Here is a 25,264-nt window from a genome sequence, read left to right as displayed (position 1 = left end):
CAGAACTAACCCTGGGCGTAGTTCAGTCCAGCACTTGTTCTTAAATGGCTTCCCTGGTTACTTGTGCTGGCAGCAATTGAACTGATCAGCACAGCGGCATATCGGCTCATGCAGGTAGGCCACACATGTAGTTTAGTGCACCTTGCCTTAGGGCTATAAGGCGTGCTGTAAAGGTGACTTAGTTATAGTGCATGCAGTGTCTGTGGGCATGGTACGTAGGTATGTGCTGTGTCATGTTTTCACTTTTACCTGCGCCAAGGCTAGCAGCCAGCAATGGCATTCTGTGTTGAGTGAGGGGTCCCTTATGGTGGCACGATTTATGCTGCAGCCCTTAAATGCCTTCTTTCGCCACCTTTTCCTGGGTACCATTTACTAGGGTCTTGCAGTGAGTGCTAAAGGTATTACCAATTGCGGAAACAATTGTCCATTTTGGGTAAGAACTCTGGCACTGAGGACCTGGTTAGCAGGAACCCAGTGCACTCCCATTCAAAATCAAAGGAATTTCCTGGCAAAAAGTGGGGGTGACAATGTCAAATAGGGGCATTTTATTACAATACCCATCCAGTTCCATCCTGGAACCCAAATTTTCTCACTAGACTCATGGACCAACCCTTTTAACCACTTCATGTGATTTACAGTTCCTCACATGGAAACTAGCTTTCTTACTAGCTATCTCATCTCTTAGGCGAATAAGTGAACTTCCAGCACTCATTTTAAAAGAACCTTTCCTTACTAATCTAAAGTTTCTCCCTAAAGTAGTTCCTTCATTATATGCAAATCAATCAAGCTATGAGTATTTTTCCCTAAACCAGATTCGGTAGCAGAAAGAGCTCCACACACGCTCTATTAAGAGTAATAATGTATTACATTGAGAGCCCTAAACCTTTTAGCAAAACAACTTTTAGTTGCACTTTCAAACCCCCAAAAAGGCTTCCCTCCATCCAAAGCTGAAATAGCAAGATGGATAGTAAGATGTATTCAGACTTGCCACCCCAAATCAAGCTCTACCTGTAACTCCAAGGGCTCTCTCCACACTTAACAAGCATTTGCAATGCAATAGGTCTCGCATTAGGAAAGTTTGAGCTATTGGTATTGTAAATGACAATTGTTTTATGTATGTGTTGGTTTTGAAAATAGCGAAATTAATAGCTTTGTCATTTACAATGCCAATAGTTATAACTTTAGCAAATGTGACACCTATAGCATTTGTAATGCAATATGTGTTGTATTTACGTGACTTAGATGTATTGATATTACAAATAACAATGGCTTTTATTTTTTTTAAATAATTATTACTTAAATAAAAATTATTGTAATTTATTATGTGGCATGTAATTGTGGCACTGGGTGGTATTTGGAGTGTATGTTGCATTGAGTGCAGTGTAATTATGTGGCGTGATTATGGCTGTAGTATTTTCTGGCCTCCCGATTAAGAGCGGGAAAGTTGTCCTTCAGTGGCAGTACGGAACAGGTTGCAGGACAGGATGCTGCCAGGCTCCTATCAAAGAGATCCAGAGGATTGGAGGCTAAAGTCTGCGGTATAAGTTGGGCAATATTCGAAGAGACAAGCCCTAGTGAAAAATAGGTCCGGACGACAATCTTGTTGTGTTAAGGTGCAGTAAGGGGGAGTGTTTGAAACTACCATATAACTATTTATTCATTATCAATTAACCTTGCTTGAACTTTAGCCTGTTGAAAGAAATTTTGTGCCAAGGATTTATAATGCTGTTTGGTGTTGTCTCTGCCTCAAAGCACTGCTACCTTCTGGTGCTGATCCTAGGTATTAATTTTAAATGTTTGTACTTAATGTATTAAAATACTTTTTTATACACTGTGTAAAGCACTGACTGGCTATTGGTATTGCTATAAACTGTAATTCTAAATCTGGAGATTCTAGCCCTCTCCATTTCTAGTACCCGGAAAAATAAATGCTTTAAAGGAAGAAACTGCTCTAACAATGTATCAGTACTGCATTCTTGGACTTTAGTGGTAAACGGCAGTACCCATGCAGCATACTGCCCAGAAACCCCTACGTTCTGAATGACCCCAAAGAAATCTGTACAAAAGCTTCATCTGGAAAATCTTACCTGAAATTTCTTTTTGTTTTTCCAGCCCCTACACAGAAGAAACTTGTTAAATTGTGTAAAAAGGCAGTCTCTTTCGGACTGCAGCACTGATATCTGTATTTGAAGCAACACAACAGAGTTGATCTAAAATAGTTGCTTCTTCTAGGGTGGCATGCAAGCAGGTGTGCATGTTGCATAAAGCACCACAGTAAATAGTTGGTCAGTTTTGTATGTGAATTAAGTGTGCCTCTGTGTACTACAGACTGAATCCCTGGACACAAAGGAGGTAGTCCAAGATGATATTATTTTGTGAGCCCTTCAAACAAATGCAATTCGTACCAACCGCTGGTTCAAGATGCATGTCATGTGACATCGGCTTTGTGCCAGGAGGAGGCTGTGGTTCAGGGATCAGTTCTGTGAAAGATTGTGGAGATTAATGAACCGAGACTTTGAAGACTTTAAACGAAAATGTGCAATGTTGTGATGTTCATTAAAGAGTACGGCAAGTTGCATGTTAGGGAGATGGAAAGTGTCTTTATTTCTAATGGCTTGAAATCCCTTCTTAGTTATTGAGCGCAAATCCCTTTCACATTGTTCCCTTTTCCCAGACCTGGCTCCCAATTTAGAGGCCGTATTGGAGCGATAATAAATGAAGAACTGAACAAAGTGTTTCGGAAAGGCATTTTTGACAATGTAATACAAAGCATTCTTCAGTTAGTGTTGGTTTGGTTTATATGAAAGTATAGAGTTTTTTTAATAAATACCCAGAGACTTCATTTTTGAGTGTCCTAAGCAAGGTGACCGTTACTAATTACTTGAACAACAAAGTCTCTGATATTTTACTGGCTTTCACAATAGACATTTGTGAAGAGTTTTTGGGGTTAGGCTAGAAAAAATATCTAGATGTTAAAGTTTTTTTTATTTTCTTCTGAAGCACACAGTGGAAGTCCTCGGACTCCTTTCAGATGAAGTAGAAACTGAAGCTGTCACTCCTGGAGAAAACTTGAAGATCAGACTTAAAGGAATAGAAGAGGAGGAGATCCTTCCTGGTTTTATACTTTGTGACTTAAACAACCTGTGTCACTCGGGACGTACATTTGATGCCCAGGTGAATATTACTGATATCTTTTATTAATTTTATGAATAAAGCCTACAATACCTTAAAAGAAAAACCCCAATGTAATCTGTTGCATGCAGTTTCTTAAGTAGTCTAATAGTGTGATTGCTGCCTTTTAACAGGTATGCAGTTATGTATTGTGTAAGAGGTGAAGCGTTCACCTAGGAAAACCTGGTAAGACTGAATTATGAATTTGTAAGCTATTTGCAATATCCGATAGACATCTAGCTGCAGATTCCTTACCTTTGCACTACCAGGCGTCTGGCTGGATCCGGAAGATTTTTAATAGCGGTACCGATATGTGGCGTCTGTTGACTCAGCGTGATGTCGTAGCCGTTGGGTTCGTAGTCATGACATCTGCATCGTCAATATAGGCGCCACCTCGGCGTGCTGACATCCGTTCCTTTCTTTCTGCCAGCCAGCGCAGATCTGTGGAAGAGAGCTACCCCCTGTCACATTTTGACACTTTTTAAAAAACTTTTTGTAGAGTCCTTTTGGTGTAGGCATGTCCAATAAGTAGACCTCTGGGCTCAAGCCGTGTGACCCCGGTCACCACGCCATGTCTGTCGGTGACCCCCACCTGGTGTCTTTGATGCCTGGAGTGCAACCTCGACTCGTGCTCAGATTGCCGGGCTCTCGCGGCTAAGACTTTGAGAGAGCGGACCACCCATCTGAAAATGGTGAAGACCAGTCAGATGAGTAAGAAGATAGAGTGGATGAGAATGCTCATCGGTCCCCTCCCCTTTCACATGGAGAGAAGGGCCCCAGTGGCCCTCAATCCAAGAATAAACCCCTCAGTACCTAGAGCCCACACAGGTTGATCGGGTACTACTGAGGACATCGAGGACAGCCTCAATAAGGACAACCTTTTAGCAAGGTTGAACGAAAGGCTGGATCTAGCGACCAGGTTGCTGGCTCTAGAGAGAGCAGAGATGGGCCTAGCACCCATCAATGGTGGTAGTGATTTACTTAATAAGGACTAAAGAGCAATTCTATGATCGTAAAATCCCCAAAGGGATTGTCCCTAAATATGAAGCCAGTGATTATATCTCAAAATGGTTCACAGCCTTTGAGAGGGCTTGTGAAATGAGAAAAGGGAATAAGTCACACTGGGGGGGGGGGGGGGGGGGGACTCCTTTGGGAACTGTTCTCTGGTAAATGCAGAGACAGACTCCTCACCCTTTCTGGGGCTGATCCTGGGTCTTACGACCTATTGAAGAGAAGTCTGAGGGATTTGGACTCACAACTGAGGAATACAGAATTAGATTCAGTGGTGCTCACAAAACCAAAATCCGTACTGGATTGACTTTGTTGACTACTCAGTTAAGACACTAGACCGGAAGTGGGCTCTCCAAAGCTGCCAGCTACATGTCTGCTTGGCAATAACCTGGAAACCTCTGCATGGGCTAAGGTTGAACTTAAAACCCATGCAGCAATGCTGGACAACCCTGAGATAGTGTGTGTGAAACAAGAGCACAGAGCCAAAAAAGGAGATGGAGTCTGAAAGTATGGCCCAGCCTTCGAAGAGAAAAGGTAAGCAGACTGGGAAACCAGCTTCAGAACAGCAAAAGGATCAGGACCCCTCTCCTCAGAGAGAGGACTTGGACATCCCAGAGGGAACTGAGCCTTTGGAACTTGACCCTTACCAAGTTGAGCTCTTGGGCCCAGGGGGACCTTCTAGGGAATAACTGTTCCTTGGACAGCACGATTGTCCAACTCTTAAAAGCCCGAGGCAGCAAGCTCCTACCCAGGAAAAGGGCAATGTCAGTGGTACCCACACAGTTTATTAGGAGGAGGGACTATTGTACACTGAGGCCAGAGACCCCAACCCTGGAGCCACTAAGAGTGGTAGTACCTCAGAAGTACAGGGAGTTCCTACTAACGTTGGCTCATGACACCCCCTAACTGGACATCTGGGTCAAACCAAAACCTGGGAAAGGCTAGTTGGCCACTTTTACTGACACCAGATGTCTCAGAAGATGAAGGAGTTGCTCCTGTTTCACCGTTTCACCTATCAAGCCAGTGGAAAAATAGTTGGACACCCAAAGGCCCCTTGATTCCACTACCAGTGGTTGGGGTTCCCTTTGAAAGGTTAGGTGTGGACATAGTGGGTCCACTTGAACCTCCCACAGCATCAGGATACAAATTCATACTGGTGGTAGTGGATCATGCCACTAGGTACCCTGAAGCAATTCCCCTTAGGACAACTACAGCTTCTGTAGTGTTGTATAGCGTTTTTCGGACCCTAGTGTAAATTTCCCAATCATGCCCTTATATAGGTATAAAATATTGTATCCTTATATAGGCATAGAAATAAACATATTAAGACATAGCTCAAGTAGTTCTAATACGGCTTGGCTACTTCCACTAGTTCCGAAAATCTACAACGATTTCTTGGAAAAACCCATCTTCAGCAGTCAGGGACTTCCCCCCTGCATGAATATTAAGTTATCCAAGAACTCATGGAGTTTTCTGAGAATTAAGTCTCTAATGACTGTATTATGTCCAATCTTTATAAATAAGCCCACACTTGTCCAAACAAATACACGGTGGTTTGGAGCAGTTCGAGTATACTTGCCCGACGCGCCCTGCTGCAGCAAGTGCCAAAGGAAGCCGACCCTCCAGCTGACGCACTGAGAGATGCTGTACTTTCTCCTGCTGAGAAATCCAGCTCTAGTGTTTCCAGGCTACCCTTGCGGGTTGCTGGGAAATCTAGTCCTGAGAGAGAGATACAATACCTCCTTCATTCTAAACCAAGGTACGGAGCTGATTAGACCCTAAGAGAATTCTTGGAATAGATTCTTGGCAAAGAATACTAAAACTATGCTACACCTTACTTACTTCTTCCCTTGTACTAGACCTAGGTTAGGTACACCGGGGTAGGCGTATTTTAGAAGCACCAGTTGAGTACTTTTAGTCATTATTTATCACTGTATGTATTTTATGCATTGTAGCTATTTTATGGCTTAGAAATCATATCATGCTTTTACAGTATTATTTTATAATACTCTTCGTATTGTACGCTTTGTACTTTACAGCAAGTATTACGATTGCAGCAGTTCATTTCTTATGCTTGAGAAAGAAGACTGTTCAATAAATACCTTTTATTGAAAACCCCCGTCTCTATTTCTCTGCACCTCTGGTGAAACAAAGCATGCACGATTGACTGAGTGAAATAACTATCTATTGTTTCTGCCACTCTAGAGATACATTTCTTATTCTTGGGGGCCAAAGTTTTCATGTTTTAAGCGGTTGTCCGAAACCAATCCCTTCTTGTTCATTCGAGAAAGTTTCTAGTGACCTCTGAGCTAGCTGGCACACACATAATTAAGTCTAGTATATTCGGTAGAGACCTAGTAGACTTCAGTCCTACGTCTAAACTACAGGATACACTATTCCAATGCGCAGAGCCTATTGGGAATATAAGAACTACACTACAGTAGTAGCCAAGGCCCTCATTGGTGCCTTTACTAGGGTAGGGTTTCCTAAGGAGGTGGTTTCAGACAGAGGGTCAAACTTCATGTCTGCTTACCTAAAACATATGTGGAAAGAGTGTGGACTGCACTACAAGTTTACTAAACCCCATCACCCACAAACCAATTGACTTGTTGAGAGATTCAACAAGACATTGAAAGGCATGATTATGGGGCTCCCTGAAAAACTCAAAAGGAGATGAGATTTTTTCTTACCATACTTGATTTTCGCCTACAGAGAGGTGCCTCAGAAGGTTGTAGGGTTTTGCCCCTTTGAACTTCTGTTTGGCCATCCTAGTAAGGGACCACTATGTCTTGTAAAATGTGATTGGGAGAAGCCTCTCCAAAAACCAAAACAAGACATTGTGGGCTATGTACTAGGCCTAAGGTCCAGAATGACTGAGTACATGAAAAAAGCATCCAAGAATCTTGAGGCCAGCCAGGAGCTTCAGAAGCACTGGTATGACCAAAAAGCTGCACTGGTAGAATTTCAACCAGGGCAAAAGGTGTGGGTTTTGGAGCCAGTGGCACCAAGGGCTCTCCAGAACAGATGGAGTGGCCTTACCCTATATTAGAAAAGTGAGGTCACCTACTTGGTTGACCTGGGCACAAGCAGGATACCCAAAAGGGTGATCCATGTGAACCGCCTTAAGATTTTCCACGACAGGGCTGACATCACCATGCTGATGGTGACTGTTGAGGATCAGGAGACCAAGAGAGAACCTATCCCTGACCTCTTATCCAGCTCCAAAGATGGGTCAGTGGATGGAGTTGTCTTGTCAGACACACTCACTGCCCAGCAGCAGACTGATTGCAAGCAAGTCTTGCAGCAGTATGCTAAGCTCTTTTTCTTGAACCCTGGTCAGACAAACTAGTGTACCCATGATGTGGACACTGGTGACAGTTCACCTGTCAAGAACAAAATCTATTGACAGTCTTATCAAGTCGAGGGAAGCATCAGAGCTGAAGTCAGCAAGATGCTATAGTTGGGGGTTATTGAACCCTCGAGAGCCCCTGGGCCAGCCTAGTGTTTCTAGTCCCCAAACAATGAGGTTCTGTGTGGACTATAGAGGGCTCAACTGTCACCAAGACAGATGCTCACTCTATCCCACGAGCAGATGGGTTGATATACAAATTTGGGGCAGCCATATTTCTAAGTTCCTTTGACTTAACTGCAGGGTACTGGCAGATTGGCATGGCACCAGGAACAAAAGAAAAGACCTCCACACCTGATGTGCATTATCAGTTGACTGTCATGCCCTTTGGTTTAAAGAATGCCCCAGCCACCTTCCAAACGTTGGTGAATCAAGTCCTTGCTGGATTGGAGTCCTTTAGTGCAGTTTATCTGAATGATATTGTTATCTTTAGTTCCACCTGGAAGGATCACCGGATCCACCTTGCGAAGGTTTTAAATGCCCTGCAAACTGCAGGCCTAACTATCAAGGCATCCCAATGCCAGATAGAGCAGGGAACAGTTGTATACTTGGGCCACCTTGTTGGTGGAGGCCAGGTGCAACCCGTTACCGTCTAAGATCCAGGCTATCCTGGACTGGGCAGCTCCAAGAACCCAGACCCAAGTCAGGGCATTACTTGGCTTGACTGGGTACTATAGGAGGTTTGTGAAAGGATATTGGTCCATTGGGACTCCCCTCAAACAACCCAACTCCAAGAAGATGCCCAAAAAGGTCAGCCCGACAGTTAGTTGTCCAAAGGCTTTGGTCACCCTAAAAGAGGCAATGTGCTCAGCACCAATTCTCTAGACTCTAGACTATATCAAGCAGTTCATTGTGCAGTCTGATGCCTCTGAGCTAGGGATAGTAGCAGTCCTATCCCAGACCAGTGATGAAGACCAACCTGTTTTTATAAGCAAGCGGTTTCTTCCCAGGGAGCAGCGTTGGAGTGCCATTGAGAAGGAGGCCTTTGCTGTGGTTAGTAATTAGTTACTTACCTGTAACTACGGTTATTCTGTTGTGGTATCTTTCATAGATTTAAATGCACCCACCCTCATCCGCGTACAGGCTGTTTCCTTTTTATTCAATAAGACTCACTTCTCACGTATGCTGGGAAAATCTGAGGGCAACTTTCTCTGCTGGGAAGGTTCTAGAGGGTGCTAGCAGCTCATTGCCTGCATTCAACATTTGGGCCTTTTGTTATAAAAGACAGATAGGCTATGTAAAACATAACTCAAGGCCATTATAGGCTTTTGCATTATTTAAATACAGCTTGATTGTTACAGTGGGACTCCCTTCTGATGGATACATCTGCCTGTGGATTCCTCACCTTATGAATATCCCCTGCGCCAGCATTCCCCGGAAATGTTATCCCCTAGCTCTCCACGCCAACTAGGTCATCACAATGCCATGGCTCCGCACGCGCCTCCGCATGATGTCACTGGAGCCATAAGAGGACCACGTCTGCGTGATGATTCAGTTCCCTTTTTTTCGCGCTGTTGACGCTAACATGTTTGAGGCATATGAGCTGCAGATTGTACACTTTGCATTAGATCGCCACCTGGTGTTGGGCTCGGATGATTGCATGTTGTTGTCGTCTTGGAAGAAGTGTTTGCAGTCACGAGATAGGTGACTCCTCCCTTGGACGATAGTGCGCATGGGCATCGGCTCCATCCCTAGATTGTTTTTTTTTTTCCGCCACTAGGTTCGGATGAAAGTTTTCCGCTCCGGCTAGAAATACTTTCCCAGCACTTCGAAGCGCATAAAACTTCCCAAAACTCTCCACACTAATTTCGATACCGACTAACATTGTCCCGACTCCATCGGCTCGATTCCGGTTGTCGACGCGGGCTGTTGGGCCTATCCACACCGTGAGGCCTACACCTCATGGAAGGGACGTCATTCAAGAGATGCCCCGGGTGTAGATTAAAGTTTCCGCGCAGTGACAACCACGAGCTCTGCAATCTCTGCTTATCGCCAGAACACGACGAATCCAGCTGTATAGCCTGCGCGTCCGTTCGATCCAAGAAAACCATCAGAGGTCGGAGGGCCCGTCGACACGACATGCAGAGATCAGCTCCCGAACCGGTGGACATCTTAGACGAGGAGGTTCCGCTCGTACCTGAAGAAGATTCCGATCTCCAAATTGTATCAGAGGCAGACTACTCAGATGACTCCATGCCATCGGGTCAGTGCGTGAGTACTACTGCCCCTGCACCACACACAGCACCCAGACCGAAGGCAAAGGTCAACACTCCGCCTCCGGGGCCCAGTCGCGACCGATAAATCCCTTCGACAGCCCCGCCATCGAGTCCGGCTCCGAAGAAAACAACTAAGCCTTCCGGTAGCTCAGTACCGAGCAAGCCGCATGTGCTGATCCCACCAGCTCCCTCGGCACCGAAACCGAAAGAAGTCTCGGCTCCGAAACAGTCTATGTCTACAGACAAGGGCACGAAGCCAGCGTTCGACGCCTCGAAGCCGACGAGACCAGCTTCCACTCCGAAGACAGTCTTTGATGCCGAAACCGACAAGGCCTGATTCCGACGCGTCAAAGCCCTCGAAACAGCCTGCGATACCGAAAACAACACCTTCGGTGCCGAAAACTATGCCAAAGGACACTAACAACTCCTAAGGCTAAAGATAAACAGCAACCTTGTCCGGTACCGAAAAAATCGGCGCCGACAAAGGTTCCACAAGGAGAGGAACTTTTTCAGCCAGATCCTCTGCAAAAGAAGATCTACATTAACCCAAAAACAGGCCATGTGTACACCACACAGTAAAAGGAAGGCAGATTAAACACACACCTGTGGTTACTGCCAAGAAGAAGGACTCTGCCACATCCCCTATGCACCCTTCTTCACCTATACTTCCTTCTTCATCTCCTGTTCCTCCTAACAATTCACCACAGGTATCTCCTTCACATTCTCCTCCTTTATCCTCACACTCACCTCAGAATGATGATGAGTATAGTTTAGGAAGAGGGATAGACACAGATGAGCCTTTCCCATTCCCTATAGATGATACAGACTGGGAGTACCCAAACCCACAGGATACACCAGATATTCCTGACCTACAGTCATACCCATCAAAACCTTCTCCCCCAGACGATAACATTGGTTTTGGGCACCTATTGAACAGAGCTGCCATTTACCATGGCGTCACTATGCATTCTGATGAAGCAGAGGAAGATTTTTTATTAGACACATTTGAACAATCGCAAAGATCTGTTCAAATTCTTCCTATGATCAAAGAGGTCATTAAACATGCTCCAGAATTTTTTAAAGACCCTGTACGTACTAGGATTTTGAACCCTAGAATTGAGAAAAATATAGGCCTGCACCTGCAGATCCAACCTACATTAAAGGATAATTACCATTGGATTCACTAGTTGTGTCAAATGCTAGGAAGAGAGCAAATTCACAAACTTCCGGTGAGGCACCCCCACCAGACAAAGAATCCAAGGTCATAGATGCCTCAGGCAAAAGATTACCTGCACAAACTACCAACATATGGCGTATAGCTAATACACAAACCCTCCTTTCCCGATATGATAGGGCTCATTATGATCAGTTAGAGAAACTGCTAGAACATCTACCTGACCAATATAAAACACAGGCAAAAGATCTTCTACAAGAAGGCAAGCTTATTTCTAATGCCTCAATAAAGTGCGCACTAGATGCAGACACTGCATCTAGAGCTGTAAATACTAGTGTCGTACTTCGAAGACATGCGAGGCTACGCATTTCAGGTTTTAAACAGGAAGTACAAACCACCATTTTAAATCAACCCTTTAATCAAAACCAATTATTTGGACCAGAAGTAGACACAGCACTTGAAAAAATGAAGGATACACACACTGCAAAATCTATGGGAGCTTTACAGTCCACACAAACTAGAGGTTCCTTTCGTCGCTCCTTTTATAGAAGGGGCTCCAAACAAACTGGTGCAGACAACACAACGTCCTTCAAATCCAACACACAAACATCCTCTAACAAGGGATATTTTAGAGGAGGATATAGAGGGAATAACAACAAAGGAAGAGGTAGGGGTAACACCAGTAATCGAACCTCTTCCGCCACAAAACAGTGACTTCCCTCTGCTCCCCCAACAGCATTCCACTCCTGTGGGGGGGCAGATTAACGCAATTCCTGCCTGTCTGGAACTCCATCACAACAGACAAGTGGATAAGACAGATTATCCAGTATGGCAACTGCCTAGAACTTACAGCAACCCCTCCACTCATACCACTCATTCAACGTCCTATGTCTACAGAACACTTTACTCTGCTCAAACAAGAAGTTCTGTCACTTCTACAAAAGGCCGCAATACAAATAGTTCCTTTACAAGAACAAGGAACAGGGGTTTACTCGCTGTATTTTCTAATTCCCAAGAAGGACGGGACACTAAGACCAATTCTCGACCTCAGGCCCTTCAATCATTACATACAATCAGATCATTTTCATATGATCACTTTACAACAAGTGCTCCCACTACTGCAACAAGGCGACTTCCTTACAACACTAGATTTAAAGGACGCCTACTTCCATATCCCCATACATCCTGCTCACAGAAAGTATCTTTACGTTTGTGCTGGAAGGACAAAACTATCAGTTCAAAGTCCTTCCATTCGGAGTGACAATGGCACCACGAGTATTCACAAAGTGCCTAGCAGTAGTAGCAGCACATTTCAGGAGACAACAAATACATGTCTTCCCTTATCTAGACGATTGGCTCATAAAAGCCTAGTCATCCAATCAGTGTGTTCAACTCACACAGCAGACAATTCAAACATTGCACAACTTATGGTTCACAATCAACTACACCAAGTCACACCTGCAGCCCTCTCACATACTTCAGTATCTAGGGGCTACAATAAACACGTCTACGGCTCTAGCGTGTTCGAGGCATGTGGGCTGCTAAATTCATATCTTAGCATTAGATCGCCGCCTAGTGTTGGGTCCGGATGATCGCACATTGTTGTCCTGGAAGAGTCTTCGAAGTATCCTGAGATAGGTGGCTCCTCCCCTGGACTACAGTGCGCATGGGCATCGGCTCCATCCCCAGATTGTTTTTTTCCGCCATTGGGTTCGGATGCGGTCTCGACGTCTCTCTGTCGGAACCGAGAAAAACTAACTTTTTACGGCCAAAAGGCCTTGTATTCTTTGCGTCGGTATTGTTTGCGCACGGTCTTGAGTTCTTCCGTCTCTTGGAGTCGGAATCAACGGAGTGCTTGCACTCTTCGGACATCGAGGCCTTCTCATCGCGACACGACGCAACTTTCCAGCATGGAGCGGAGTCCGTTTAAGTACTGTCCGCTCTGTGGGTCCAAATACCCACATATCGACGTGCACCCGGTCTGTAACAAATGCCTTTCACCAGACCATAACTAAGACAACTGCAGGGCCTGCGCAAAATTCAGGTCAAAGAAGACACTCAAGCTTCGGCGCGCGGTGCGCCTTGAGGCCAGACAAGCGGCCCCGGATCCAGAAAACATCTTCGGCGACCGAGAAGAGGAGGACCAGAGCCATCATCTTCAAATCTCCCCGCCCGAGACGGAGGTCGAGGCAGATCCGGAAGACGACGACGGAGTCGTAGATCAAGGCCTTGAATACGTCGACGAGGTAGGGGACGTCGTAGAGATTTATGGGGCCGCGGAAGATAGCTCAGGGGACGAGCTATGCCCCGAAGGTTACGAAACTCAAGATCGGGTCACGGGATCGCCTGTCGGCCTTACCCAAGACCCCGTACCGCAAGCCACGGCCCCGCCTTCAGGCCCGGCCACGGACATACTTGCTGCGCAGCCCGTATCGAAACCGAAACTGAAACCTACGGTATCGACTACACCTAAAATGGCCGACCCGAAAACGAAACCGAAACTTATCGATTCGGGCGACCCTAAGATGGCGGCCGTACCACCAAAAACGACTACACCCACTGCTTCATCGACTCCGTCGACCTCCGGTCCACAAAAGTCGAAGAAATCTGTCGATTCCACAGGGTCGAAATCGGCGCCAGAGGAGGGATCCTCTAAGAAGGGTGGTCGGCACTGGTCAACCGCTGCGACGCCGTCAAAGCCCGCTAAAGCCGGCGACACGGCTCCGGTTCCGACTGGGATTCCGTTAGTCGGACGCGTGGTGGTGACGGAGCCGACAAAATCACACGGATCGAAGGCTGGCACGTCTGCGCATCGGTCCAAGGACTCTGGGTCGGCGGCTGGGGCATCATCGTCCAAAACTCAGAAGGGCCGACAGGACGTCTGATCCGAGGGCAAGGTCAAGACCTCCTCGTCGGCGCCAAAGGCCACTGTAAGTGACGCGTCCCCCATCGCCTCTTCACTACAGAGAATCAGGGAGATGGCCTCTGCTACGCCGGCTCCGATGCCATCGCCACAGAAGCCGATGGACATTCCGGTGAAGCCTGCGGGTAAACTTCTCTTCCTTCTGCCGCCAAAGGAGACGCCAAAGGCCTTTTCAACGAAATCGACGCCAAAGAAGTCGGATTCTTCAACGGCAGGGGCACTTTCAAGTCGGGTACTCTACTCTGAAGAGGATTCTGAGCGTTTTATCGACGCAGACACGGGCAAATTGACCCTTTACAAGAGGAGGATCACTTCACAGCCAGTGGACTCCTATGTCATCCCCCTAAAGAAAAAAAGGCTTCCTCAAGACGCTTCAGGCCTCATGGAACCTATCCAGCCTCCTCCAAGAAGGAGCCCAACTCCTTCCCCAGAACACTCTGAGGGTGAGGGATATGTTGAAGATGACCAATACACTTTCCCCATCAATGAACCAGATGCACAGCCGGATTCATATGATGACATTGGTGACCAAGGCACCCAAGATGTGGGGCAAGACCCACAGCCTTTCACTGCACGTGCATCCCCAACAGAAGATTCTGCAGGTTTTCATGCACTCATTGAAAGGGCAGCTGCTAATCATGATGTGGACATGCATGCTGACCCAGTAGAAGAAGACTTTCTATTTGACACTTTTTCAGTCTCTGAACGGACAGTAAAGACACTGCCTATGCTCAAAGGGGTCCTCAAACATGCTGCGGACATCTTTAAGGAACCTACCAGGGCGAGAGTGGTCAATACACGTATCGAAAAGAAGTACAGACCAGCACCTGCAGACCCTGCATACATTTGGGGACAGTTGCCGCTTGACTCCCTGGTGGTCGCAAATGCCCGCAAAAGGGCCAACTCCCAAACAACGGGTGAAGCTCCTCCCCCGGATAAGGAGTCCAAGGTGCTAGAGGCAGGAGGCAAAAGGGTAGCTGCACAGGCTGCCAATTTTTGGCGTATTGCAAATACACAGGCACTCTTGGCACGTTATGATAGGGCGCATTACGACACCCTAGAGCGGGTTTTAGAACACCTGCCTTCGCAGTTTCAAGAGGGCACCAAACTGCTTATAGAAGAGGGAAAACTGATCTCCAACGCAGCCATAAAGTGTGCACTTGAAGCCGCAGACACAGCAGCTAGGGCCATTAACACTAGCGTCATGCTGAGACGACAGGCGTGGCTCCGCATATCGGGGTTTAAACCTGACATTCAGACAACCATACTTAATCAGCCAGTCAATCCTGATAGACTGTTTGGTCCAGATGTGGACACCACCCTAGAAAAAATTAAGAAAGACACCGAAACTGCTAAGTCTATGGGGGCCCTACAATCACAACAGTTTCGTGGCAACAATTTTCGTCGCTCAGGTGCACGTGGAGTCACCAGAGGACAGATGGGTCAACAGTCACAATTCTCTAGAGGTGGAGCACAATCCTCGTACCCCAAACAGAACAAGGGGGGTTACCGAGGAAACAGCACCAGAGGACGTGGCAGAGGGAACAACAACTCCCGCTCCTCTGCCCCAAGCAAACAGTGACTCTCTGTCACTGCCCCCCGACCACTTAACACCTGTCGGGGGGAGACTACAGCAGTTCCTGCCCGTCTGGAGAAACATCACCACAGACAGGTGGGTGCGACAACTTGTCCAGTACGGTTATTGTCTAGAGTTAAAATCCACTCCACCCAACATCCCACCAAGGCAACGGCCTATGTCCGCAGAGCACTTGCACTTATTGCAGCAGGAAGTAGTGGTGATGCTGCAAAAAGGCGCAATCGAGCTCGTGCCAGTAGAGGAGGAAGGCACAGGGGTATATTCCCTGTACTTCCTTATTCCAAAGAAGGACGGATCTCTCAGACCCATTCTAGATCTACGTCCCCTCAACCTGTACATACTATCAGAATATTTCCATATGCTTACACTGCAACAGATTCTTCCCTTGTTAAACCAAGGGGACTTCTTAGCAACCTTAGACCTCAAGGATGCTTATTTCCACATACCACTACACCCGTCCCACAGAAAATACCTCAGATTCACTATCCAAGGCAGGCATTATCAGTTCAAGGTCCTACCCTTCGGAGTGACCACAGCCCCAAGAGTGTGTACCAAGTGTCTGGCGACTGTAGCAGCGCACCTCAGGAGGCAGAACATCCATGTCTACCCCTACCTGGACGACTGGCTCGTTCAAGCCAAGTCGGAACAACAGTGCGCCGCGGACATGTCGACTACCATTCACCTCCTTCACAATCTAGGTTTCTCGTTGAACTACCCAAAGTCGCATCTTCAGCCGGCACATGTCCGGCAGTTTCTAGGTGCGACGATCAATACCCTGACGGCCATGGCTCAACCAAACCAAGTCAGGATAAACAGCATGCAGTCTCTGATCCAGAAGTTCAGACCACAACACTCACTTCCAGCGAGAGTGTTCATGCAGTTGATAGGCATGATGGCCTCCTGCATCTTCATAGTCCCTCACGCACGGTTGCATATGCGCCCGCTCCAGGAGTGCTTAGCAAATCAGTGGACACAGGCTCAAGGACAATTAACAGACCTAGTGTTGGTTACCAGTCGGGCATACGACTCTCTGCATTGGTGGACTCCACACAACCTTTGCAAGGCCCGACTGTTCCAGGAGCCAGTGCCACAGATTACCCTGACAACGGACGCATCTCTCCAGGGATGGGGAGCTCATCTGCTCACTTACACAGTGCAGGGACTATGGACGACGCAGCAACAGAAGATGCACATCAACTATCTAGAACTGATGGCAATCTTCATGGCGCTCAAGTCCTTCATTGTACATCTGTGCAACAAGGTAGTGTTAGTCCGGACGGACAACATGACCGCGATGTACTACATTCAAAAGCAGGGAGGCACCCACTCGCCACAGCTGTCTCATCTGGCTCAGGGCATGTGGCGGTGGGCCATTCAGAGGAACATCTTCCTCATGGCAGAACACCTCCCGGGCAAGGACAATCAGATGGCGGATCTGCTCAGCAGATACAGCCATCAAATGCACGAGTGGGAGTTACACCCATCTGTACTCCACCCGTACTTCCAGCAGTGGGGTCATCCGGAGATAGACCTGTTTGCAACAAAAGAAAACGCAAAATGCCAACACTTTGCCGCCAGGTTCCCTCACCCACAGTCGCTGGGGAATGCGATATGGATGAACTGGTCAGGCAAATTTGCGTACGCTTTTCCGCCAGCCCCTCTGATACCGCTGGTGGCAAGAAAGCTAAGGCAGCACTCGATGACTCTCATCCTAGTTGCTCCGACGTGGGCGCGCCAAGCATGGTACACCACGTTCCTCGAACTCTGTGGTGCCGCATCAAAGACTGCGCCTCACGCCCAGACTTTTAACGCAGAACCATGGAGACATTCAGCATCCAGATCCGCAACAGCTCAACCTGGCGATCTGGCTCCTGAAGTCCTAGAGTTTGGATACCTCCACCTACCTCCAGAATGCATGGACATCATCAAGGAGGCAAGGAAGCCTACTACCAGAGCATGCTATGCTGCAAAATGGAAGCGTTTTGTCATTTACTGTACAGCCAATGACATCAACCCGCTAGATGCATCTATCCCTAACATCATTTGCTATCTGCTACATCTTTACAAGTGCAATCTAGCGTTCACTTCTATTCGGATACATCTATCCGCCATCGCAGCTTATCTTCAGAATAGGCAGCATCTCTCTGTCTTCAGGGTGCCTGCCATTAAAGCTTTCCTTGAAGGTCTGAAACGAGTCATTCCCCCAAGAACACCGCCAGCTCCGGTGTGGAACCTCAATGTGGTCCTCACCAGACTGATGGGACCACCCTTTGAGCCACTGCACTCATGTGAACTCCAGTTCCTAACGTGGAAAGTAGCTTTCCTCATTGCTATTACGTCACTGAGGCGTGTTAGTAAGCTACAAGCGCTCACAATCCAAGAGCCATTCATTCAGATTCATCCAAATAGGGTAGTGCTACGTACTAACCCCAAATTCCTTCCGAAGGTGGTGTCACAGTTTCATCTCAACCAAACTATTGACTTACCGGCATTCTTCCAAAACCCACAAACGGTAGCGGAAAGAATGCTCCATACGTTAGACGTACGGAGGGCGTTGATGTACTACATAGACAGAACACAACACTTTAGGAAAACAAAACAACTTTTTGTTGCCTTCTCACCACAGCACAAAGGCAACCCTATTTCCAAAGCAGGAATAGCCAGGTGGATCGTTAAGTGCATCCAAATCTGTTATCAAAAAGCCAAGCGCACTTTAACAATACCCCCAAGGGCGCACTCCACACGCAAATTGGGGGCATCCATGGCTTTCCTGGGGAACATTCCTTTAGAAGACATTTGCAGAGCAGCCACGTGGGTTACCCCACATACCTTTACAAAACACTACTGTGTTGATGTGCATTCCAAGCAGCAAGCTGCTGTAGGACAGGCTGTTCTCAAGACACTTTTTCAGGTTTCTGCAGCTGGCACGGGCAACCGCCGCTGATGGAGGGACTGCGATGTATTCTATGCTAAGATATGAATTTAGCAGCCCACATGCCTCGAACTGAATATGCTACTTACCAGTATGCATCTGTTCTTGGCATGTAGGGCTGCTAACATTCATATCGCCCACCCTCCTCCCCGGTGCCTGTCGCAGTCATTAGCATGGGCATCCTTTACACTTTTCACTCCATCTTCTGCCACAATGGCGAAAAACAATCTGGGGATGGAGCCGATGCCCATGCGCACTGTAGTCCAGGGGAGGAGCCACCTATCTCAGGATACTTCGAAGACTCTTCCAGGACAACAATGTGCGATCATCCGGACCCAACACTAGGCGGCGATTTTAATGCTAAGATATGAATGTTAGCAGCCCTACATGCCAAGAACAGATGCATACTGGTAAGTAGCATATTCAATCCCAGTCCAGCAAGGATACAGAGCATTCAAGTCTTAGTCACAGCCTTTCAACAGCAACAATCTCTGCAAGCCAGAGTGTTCATGAGACTAATTGGCATGATGGCATCTTGCATTTCCATAGTACCATATGAAAGACTACAGATGCGTCCGTTACAAGAATGTCTTGCACAACAGTGGAACCAGGCTCAAGGTCAACTAACAGACCTGGTATTGGTAGACAGCCGCACACATGGCTCTCTGCAGTGGTGGAACTCCAAAAACTTGACAAAAGGGCGGCCGTTCCTCGAACCTGTTCCACAACTAGTGCTCACAACAGACGCATCCCTCACAGGATTGGGAGCCCATCTCCTACATCATACAACTCAAGGACAATGGAACAGTCAACCAAAAGTGTTCCATATCAACCATCTAGAGCTGCTAGCAATATTTTTAGCACTCAAAACTTTCCAAGTACTAGTGCAGAACAAAGCTGTCTTGATCCGGACGGACAACATGACAGCCATGTATTATATACAAAAACAGGGGGAGACACACTCTCTACAACTGTCCCAGCTCGCAAAGAACATTTGGAGATGGGCCATTCCACAGAACACATATCTGTTGGCAGAGCACCTTCCATGAGTTCACAATCAGATAGCAGATCTGTTGAGTTGGCAGACACAACAAATTCACGAATGGGAACTACATCCGCAGGTTCTTCAACCATTCTTTCACAAGTGGGGTCATCCAGACATAGATCTGTACGCCACACACGAAAACGCAAAATGCCCAACCTTCGCTGTCTGGTTTCCACACCCGCTGTCCAAGGGCAATGCGATATGGATGAACTGATCAGGCAGATTTGTGTACGCTTTTCCGCCACTACCACTGATACCACTAGTAGAACGCAAGCTCAGACAACAGTCTCTCAAACTTATCCTAGTAGCTCCCACATGGGCACGTCAACAGTGGTTCACCACACTGCTAGAACTATCTCTAGTTCCACACCAAAAGCTATGACTGACTCCATCCCTGCTAACGCAGAACCATGGAGACATCCAACATCCAGACCCAAATCAACTGAATTTGGTGATTTGGCACCTAAAGTCTTAGAGTTTGGTTATCTTAACCTACAACCAGACTGTATGAACATTATTAAAGAGGCCAGGAGACCTACTACCAGAGCTTGCTATGCTGCTAAGTGGAAAAGATTTGCCATTTACTGCAACAATAACCAAATTGATACCCTGGATGCTTCCATCCAGAATATCATTTGTTACCTTTTACATTTACAAAGGTGTAACTGGGCATATTCATCCATACGGCTACACCGTACAGCAATTGCAGCATATTTACAAAATAGACATCTGTCTCTTTTCAGAGTGCCTGCAATTAAAGCATTTATGGAAGGATTAAAAAGAATTATCCCTCCCAGATTGCCACCTTCTCCAGTATGGAACCTAAACGTTGTTCTTACAAGACTCATGGGACCCCCTTTTGAGCCTTTACATAAGTGTGAACTGCAATTCCTCATGTGGAAGACCGCTTTCCTTATTGCCATTACCTCTTAGAAGAGTACGTGAAATACAAGCATTTACAATACAAGAACCATTTTTACAACTACATCGTAAGTGGTTGTAAGAACTAATCAAAAATTCCTTCCGAAAGTCATAACTCCTTTTCATTTAAGCCAATCTGTAGAGTTACCTGTGTTTTTTCAAAACCCAGACGCTGTGGCAGAAAGGGCTCTACAAACAGATGTTAAAAGAGCTCTTCTCTACTATATAGGTAGGACTAAGTCTTTTAGGAAAACAAAGTAACTGTTTGTGTCTTTCTCTCCGCCTCATAAAGGCAACCCCATCGCTAAAGGTGGGATTGCAAGGTGGATTGTAAAATGTATACAAATATGCTATCAAAAAAGCAAAACTTACACAAACAGTTCCTCCTAGAGCGCACTCAACACACAAACTAGGAGCCTCTTAGGAAACATCCCCCTAGAGGACATATGCAAAGCAGCAACATGGTGTACAACACACATCTTCACTAAACACTACTGTGTTGATGTGCAAGCCAAGCAGCAACCTGCAGTAGGCAAAGCTGTCCTTAAAACTCTCTTTCAAACTACTGCAACAGATACAGGTGACCACCGCTAGGGGAGACACTGCTGCACAATCGATGCAAAGTGTACAATCTGAAGCTCATATGCCCCTAACGGAAAATGCTACTTACCAGTGTGCATCTGTTCTTGGCATGTAGAACTGCAGAGTTGTACACGCCCTCCCGGGACCTGTATCTGTTCGTTTTATCTTAATTAAATGCACATGCATGGACATCCTTTTTTTCTTTACTTCTACTAACTCCATTTCCCATCATGGCGAAAAACAATCTAAGGATGGAACGATGCCCATGCGCCCTATCGTCCAAGGGAGGAGTCACCTATCTCGTGACTACAAAGACTTCTTCCAAGACGACAACATGCAATCATCCGAGCCCAACACCAGGTGGCGATCTAATGCTAAGTGTACAACTCTGCAGCTCTACATGCCAAGAACAGAAGCATACTGGTAAGTAGCATTTTCCCTTTTTCTAGGACACTCCATACTTTCCAGTGGATACTTTGTTTTTTTGATTGTATCTTTCTCTCTTTTGGCATGTCTGCCCCAAGGAAGTCAGGCTATAAGCACTGTAAAGAATGCAGAGGTCATATGTCGATCACTGACCTGCATGAAGACTGTCTTTGGTGTTTATCATCTGACCACTACGTCGAGGGATGTTCTTCTTGTAGGAAGATGAATCCAAAGGCTTTAAAGGAACGGAAGGCCAAGCAGTTAATGGCCATGGCAAGAAAGGAGAAAAGGGGTGAGAAAGGTCGAAGTAAAAGTCCTCGATGTCGCATGACTCCAAGAGGAAGCATAAGAAGAGGAGGCGACATTGTTCTCGCCGCCGGTCGTCGAAGATTGTGGTGTCGAGGTCGCCTCCACCTGCTCCTCGACGTCGAGAAAGACGGTCTCTCCTTCTCCTTCAGTGTCTCCTCAGGTGACTACAGTCCAGTCTCCGTCTTACAAGGGGACTCCGGAGCAGTCATCGATGCCGGGATTTTCACAGACTCCAAAAGGTGTTTTGAATCCGGCTGATACTGAAGTCCCTGCGGCTCCGCCTGTGGCTCCAGCGGCTCCGACTCCAGAGGTGCCTTGTTTCGATCCTGAACCAGCTCAATATCCACAGTGTCCGGCCCCGGATTCGGATCCATCGCGTTTTCTGAATGCAATGTATGGTGTGATCGCCAGGGCCTCGTACTCCTCTGGAGCACCTTCGGGTCCCATGGGTCCTTTGGCATTTAAGTTGGGTGTGCCTAGTATTCTCAGGCCCCTTTTGTGCCTTTCATGCCAATGACTCTGTCATGGCTTTTTCCGGCTCAGAGGAGGTCTATGCCGTATGGGCAGTCCCCGGCTCCATCCTGTGAAGCTTCTCGGATTCAATCGGTGCCGGTTACTACATTGGACCCTTTGCCGCCGGAGCCGTCGACACAGCGTGTGGTGGCGCCGCGCCGAAGATGCGCTCGCGGAGAGAAGTGCCAAGGTTATTGGAGGAGGAATAGTATCCGGATGAAGAGAGGGAAGAAGGCGAAGTGTATGACACAGAAATTGGTTTGTAAACCTGCAGAGAGGGATTGGCGGAAATCCTTGGCCGAAGGCGAGAAGGAAAGTATAAAACTTGCATTTTTAATTATAAACAAGCGCTCCTGGAAGCTAAGAAAGAATACTTCTCGTCCCAAATAACTATGGCGGAATCAAATTCTAAAGAACTGTTCAAAACTATTTGCAAACTAGCCAAACCTATTGCTCCTAAGAAACTGGGTGATGTAGAATTCTGTAATAAAACTGCATTTAAAAAAAAAAAAAAAAACAATTTTTACCTCACTGGTTGGTCAGATCAATGGTAATCAGACTGATATCAATCCTATGGCTTCAAGTAGCCTAATTGCCCAAGCGGATTCACTAGATCATTTTACCCCATTCGAGAATGCTGACTTGGCCAAATTGCTGCTCACTATAAAATCTGGTTACCCGTGACCTGCAGGAATTGTTAGGCTAGTCCCGGAAATTATTGGAACAGCATTGACCCCCTTACTTAACACAGTTCTACGGACTGGAATTTTTCCTAAAAATTGGAAAAAGGCCTCCGTGCTTCCTCTACTGAAGAAGCAATCCCTGGACCCGAATAATTATTCCCCGATTTCTAGACTCCCACTACCAGCCATATTACTGGAGAAAGAAATGAATAGCCAACTTAGTAATTTTATTTCGGCTAACAACTCCTTGGACCCATCACAATTTGGGTTTAGGGCTTTTCACAGTACAGAGCTGGCTTTAATAAAATCAACTGAGGAAATCAGAGAGGCCGTGGATAAGGGAGGTAAAACCATCTTAATCCTCCTGGACTTATCCACGGCCTTTGACACAGTCCACCATAAGGTCCTGTTGAACCGGCTTTCGGACATTGGTGTGAAGGACTTGGCATGGAAACGGCTTCATTCTTTTCTGTCTGACAGGTCTCAGACAGTAGACCTAGATGGCAACACCTCTAAACCCTTCTCGCTTCCCTGTGGGGTGCCACAGGGCTCGGCTCTGAGCTCCACGCTTTTTAATATCTATGTGGCCCCTGGCCAGTGTCATCCGGTCATTTGGTTTCCAGCTCACCTCCTATGCTGATGACACGCAAATTGTGTTATCGCTGACGGAGGGAGTGGAAAGGGAAGCGGGGGATAGGTTCCAGAACTGTATGAGCTCCATTTCCACATGGATGTCATCTAACTGTTTAAAGCTCAACTCAGCTAAAACGGAGGTGTTAAAATTTGGCAATAATCCTCGGGTCTGGACACCGGACTGGTGGCCGGAAGATCTGGGATCTTTCCCAATACCCTCTAAGAAAGCCAAGAATTTGGGAGTCATGGTGGATAACTAACTCCCCATGGGGGACCAAGTGAATCAGGTGACTTCAGCCTGCTTCGTGGTCCTAAGAACAATAAAAAAAATCAAGTTCTTCCTGTCAGCCAGCAACCTAAGGACGGTTGTCACTGCCCTTATTATGTCCCGCCTGGACTATTGCAACAGTCTCTATCTTAACGTACAGAAACAACATATGTACAAATTACAATTGGTCCAGAATGCGGAAGCGAGAATGCTATCGGGAACCCCTAGGTTTGTCTCGGTCAGAGGAGAGCTGAAGAAATTACATTGGCTCCCAGTTCCACTCAGATCACGCTTTAAGGCACTTTGTGTTGTCTTTGAGGTGGTAAACGGGATTGGCCCAGAGTTTTTCAGAAACAGACTTATATGGTACGTCCCAAGCAGAACTCTGCACTCCTCTGGTTCCAAATTAGTCCAAACCTCCACTTTTAAGAAAACCAATTAAGGAGGCAGAAGTTTTTTCCATTGTGCCTCGAAGGCATGGAATGAACTCCCATTCCAGCTAAGAAACGCGCCACATCTCACCTCTTTTCGTAAAGGTTTAAAAGCATGGTTTTTCTCACTAAAACAGCTAGATGCTTCCCAGGTCACCAGTACTCAGCGCCAGGACACTTCCGGGTAGCAGTGCGCTTTATAAATATAAATAACCTAACATAAGATGCGTTTGAGGACTTGTGTGAGGCAAGTGAACTTGACACTTCTCCAGAGTGGGACTTTGCTTCTCAGAAGGCTTCCCCCTCGAAGGAGGTTGCTCCGTATCATTCTGTGATTAGGAAGGCTGCTGAGCTTTTGGATTTGCAGCTTCCTATGGTGGAATATAAGCAGAATCTTCTCACAGAGGTGCTGCATTCTCAGTCCCCGGTGGTTGAACCACTCTTACCCTTTAATGATGCTCTGACTGAGCCAATCCTTGATGTGTGGCGTAATCCCCTTTCTGCTCCTGCTGTTTCAAGGTCCGTGTCCAGGAGATATAGACCTGCTCCTGGGCATCCAGTGTTCCTTTCTTCTCACCCTTCTCCAGAGAGCTTGGTTGTGCAGGCTTCTTGTTCAAAGCAATCTACAGGGGCTTTTCTGCATGCTCCGGCCCACAGGGATTCCAAGAAGTTGGAACAGTCTGCGAAGAAGGTTTTTTCTTATGCTAGCGTGGCACTGAAATCTACCTTTGCCACTTGTCTCTTGGGTAGATACGTTCATGCCCTAATGGACTCTGACAAACGGCTTCTTCCTAAGCTGTCTGAGGAAGACCGAGGAAATCTGATTGAGGTGTTGGTGGACTCTCAGGCTGCAGCTCGCCAGGTCATCCAGACTGGTCTGGACACTGCAGATTCTGCTGCTAGGGTTCATCCATTGCAACAAGAAGGCATGCGTGGTTGAGGTCTTCTGGATTCTCTCCAGATGTGTAGGCTGCCCTTCTTGGTCTGCCTTTTGATGGCTCTAAACTTTTTGGAGAAAAG

At 46.8% G+C, this 25,264-nt stretch overlaps 1 protein-coding gene across 2 annotated transcripts in view; it reads left to right on the top strand.

The window, feature by feature from the left end:
* Positions 1–25,264, top strand: part of GSPT1 (G1 to S phase transition 1) — a 548,341-nt gene that overhangs the window by 360,252 nt on the left and 162,825 nt on the right. For both annotated transcript variants that reach the window (XM_078663168.1, XM_078663169.1), the window contains exon 12: positions 3,001–3,174. In XM_078663168.1, coding sequence (XP_078519294.1) covers positions 3,001–3,174 — 174 coding nt within the window. The remainder of the gene's footprint in view (positions 1–3,000; positions 3,175–25,264) is intronic.

This window comes from Lissotriton helveticus, chromosome 10 (genome assembly GCF_964261635.1).
Source record: "Lissotriton helveticus chromosome 10, aLisHel1.1, whole genome shotgun sequence".
NCBI classification, from domain to species: Eukaryota; Metazoa; Chordata; class Amphibia; order Caudata; family Salamandridae; genus Lissotriton; species Lissotriton helveticus.
The sequence above is the reverse complement of the archived record's forward strand: the minus strand, read 5'-3'. Positions and strand labels throughout refer to the sequence as shown.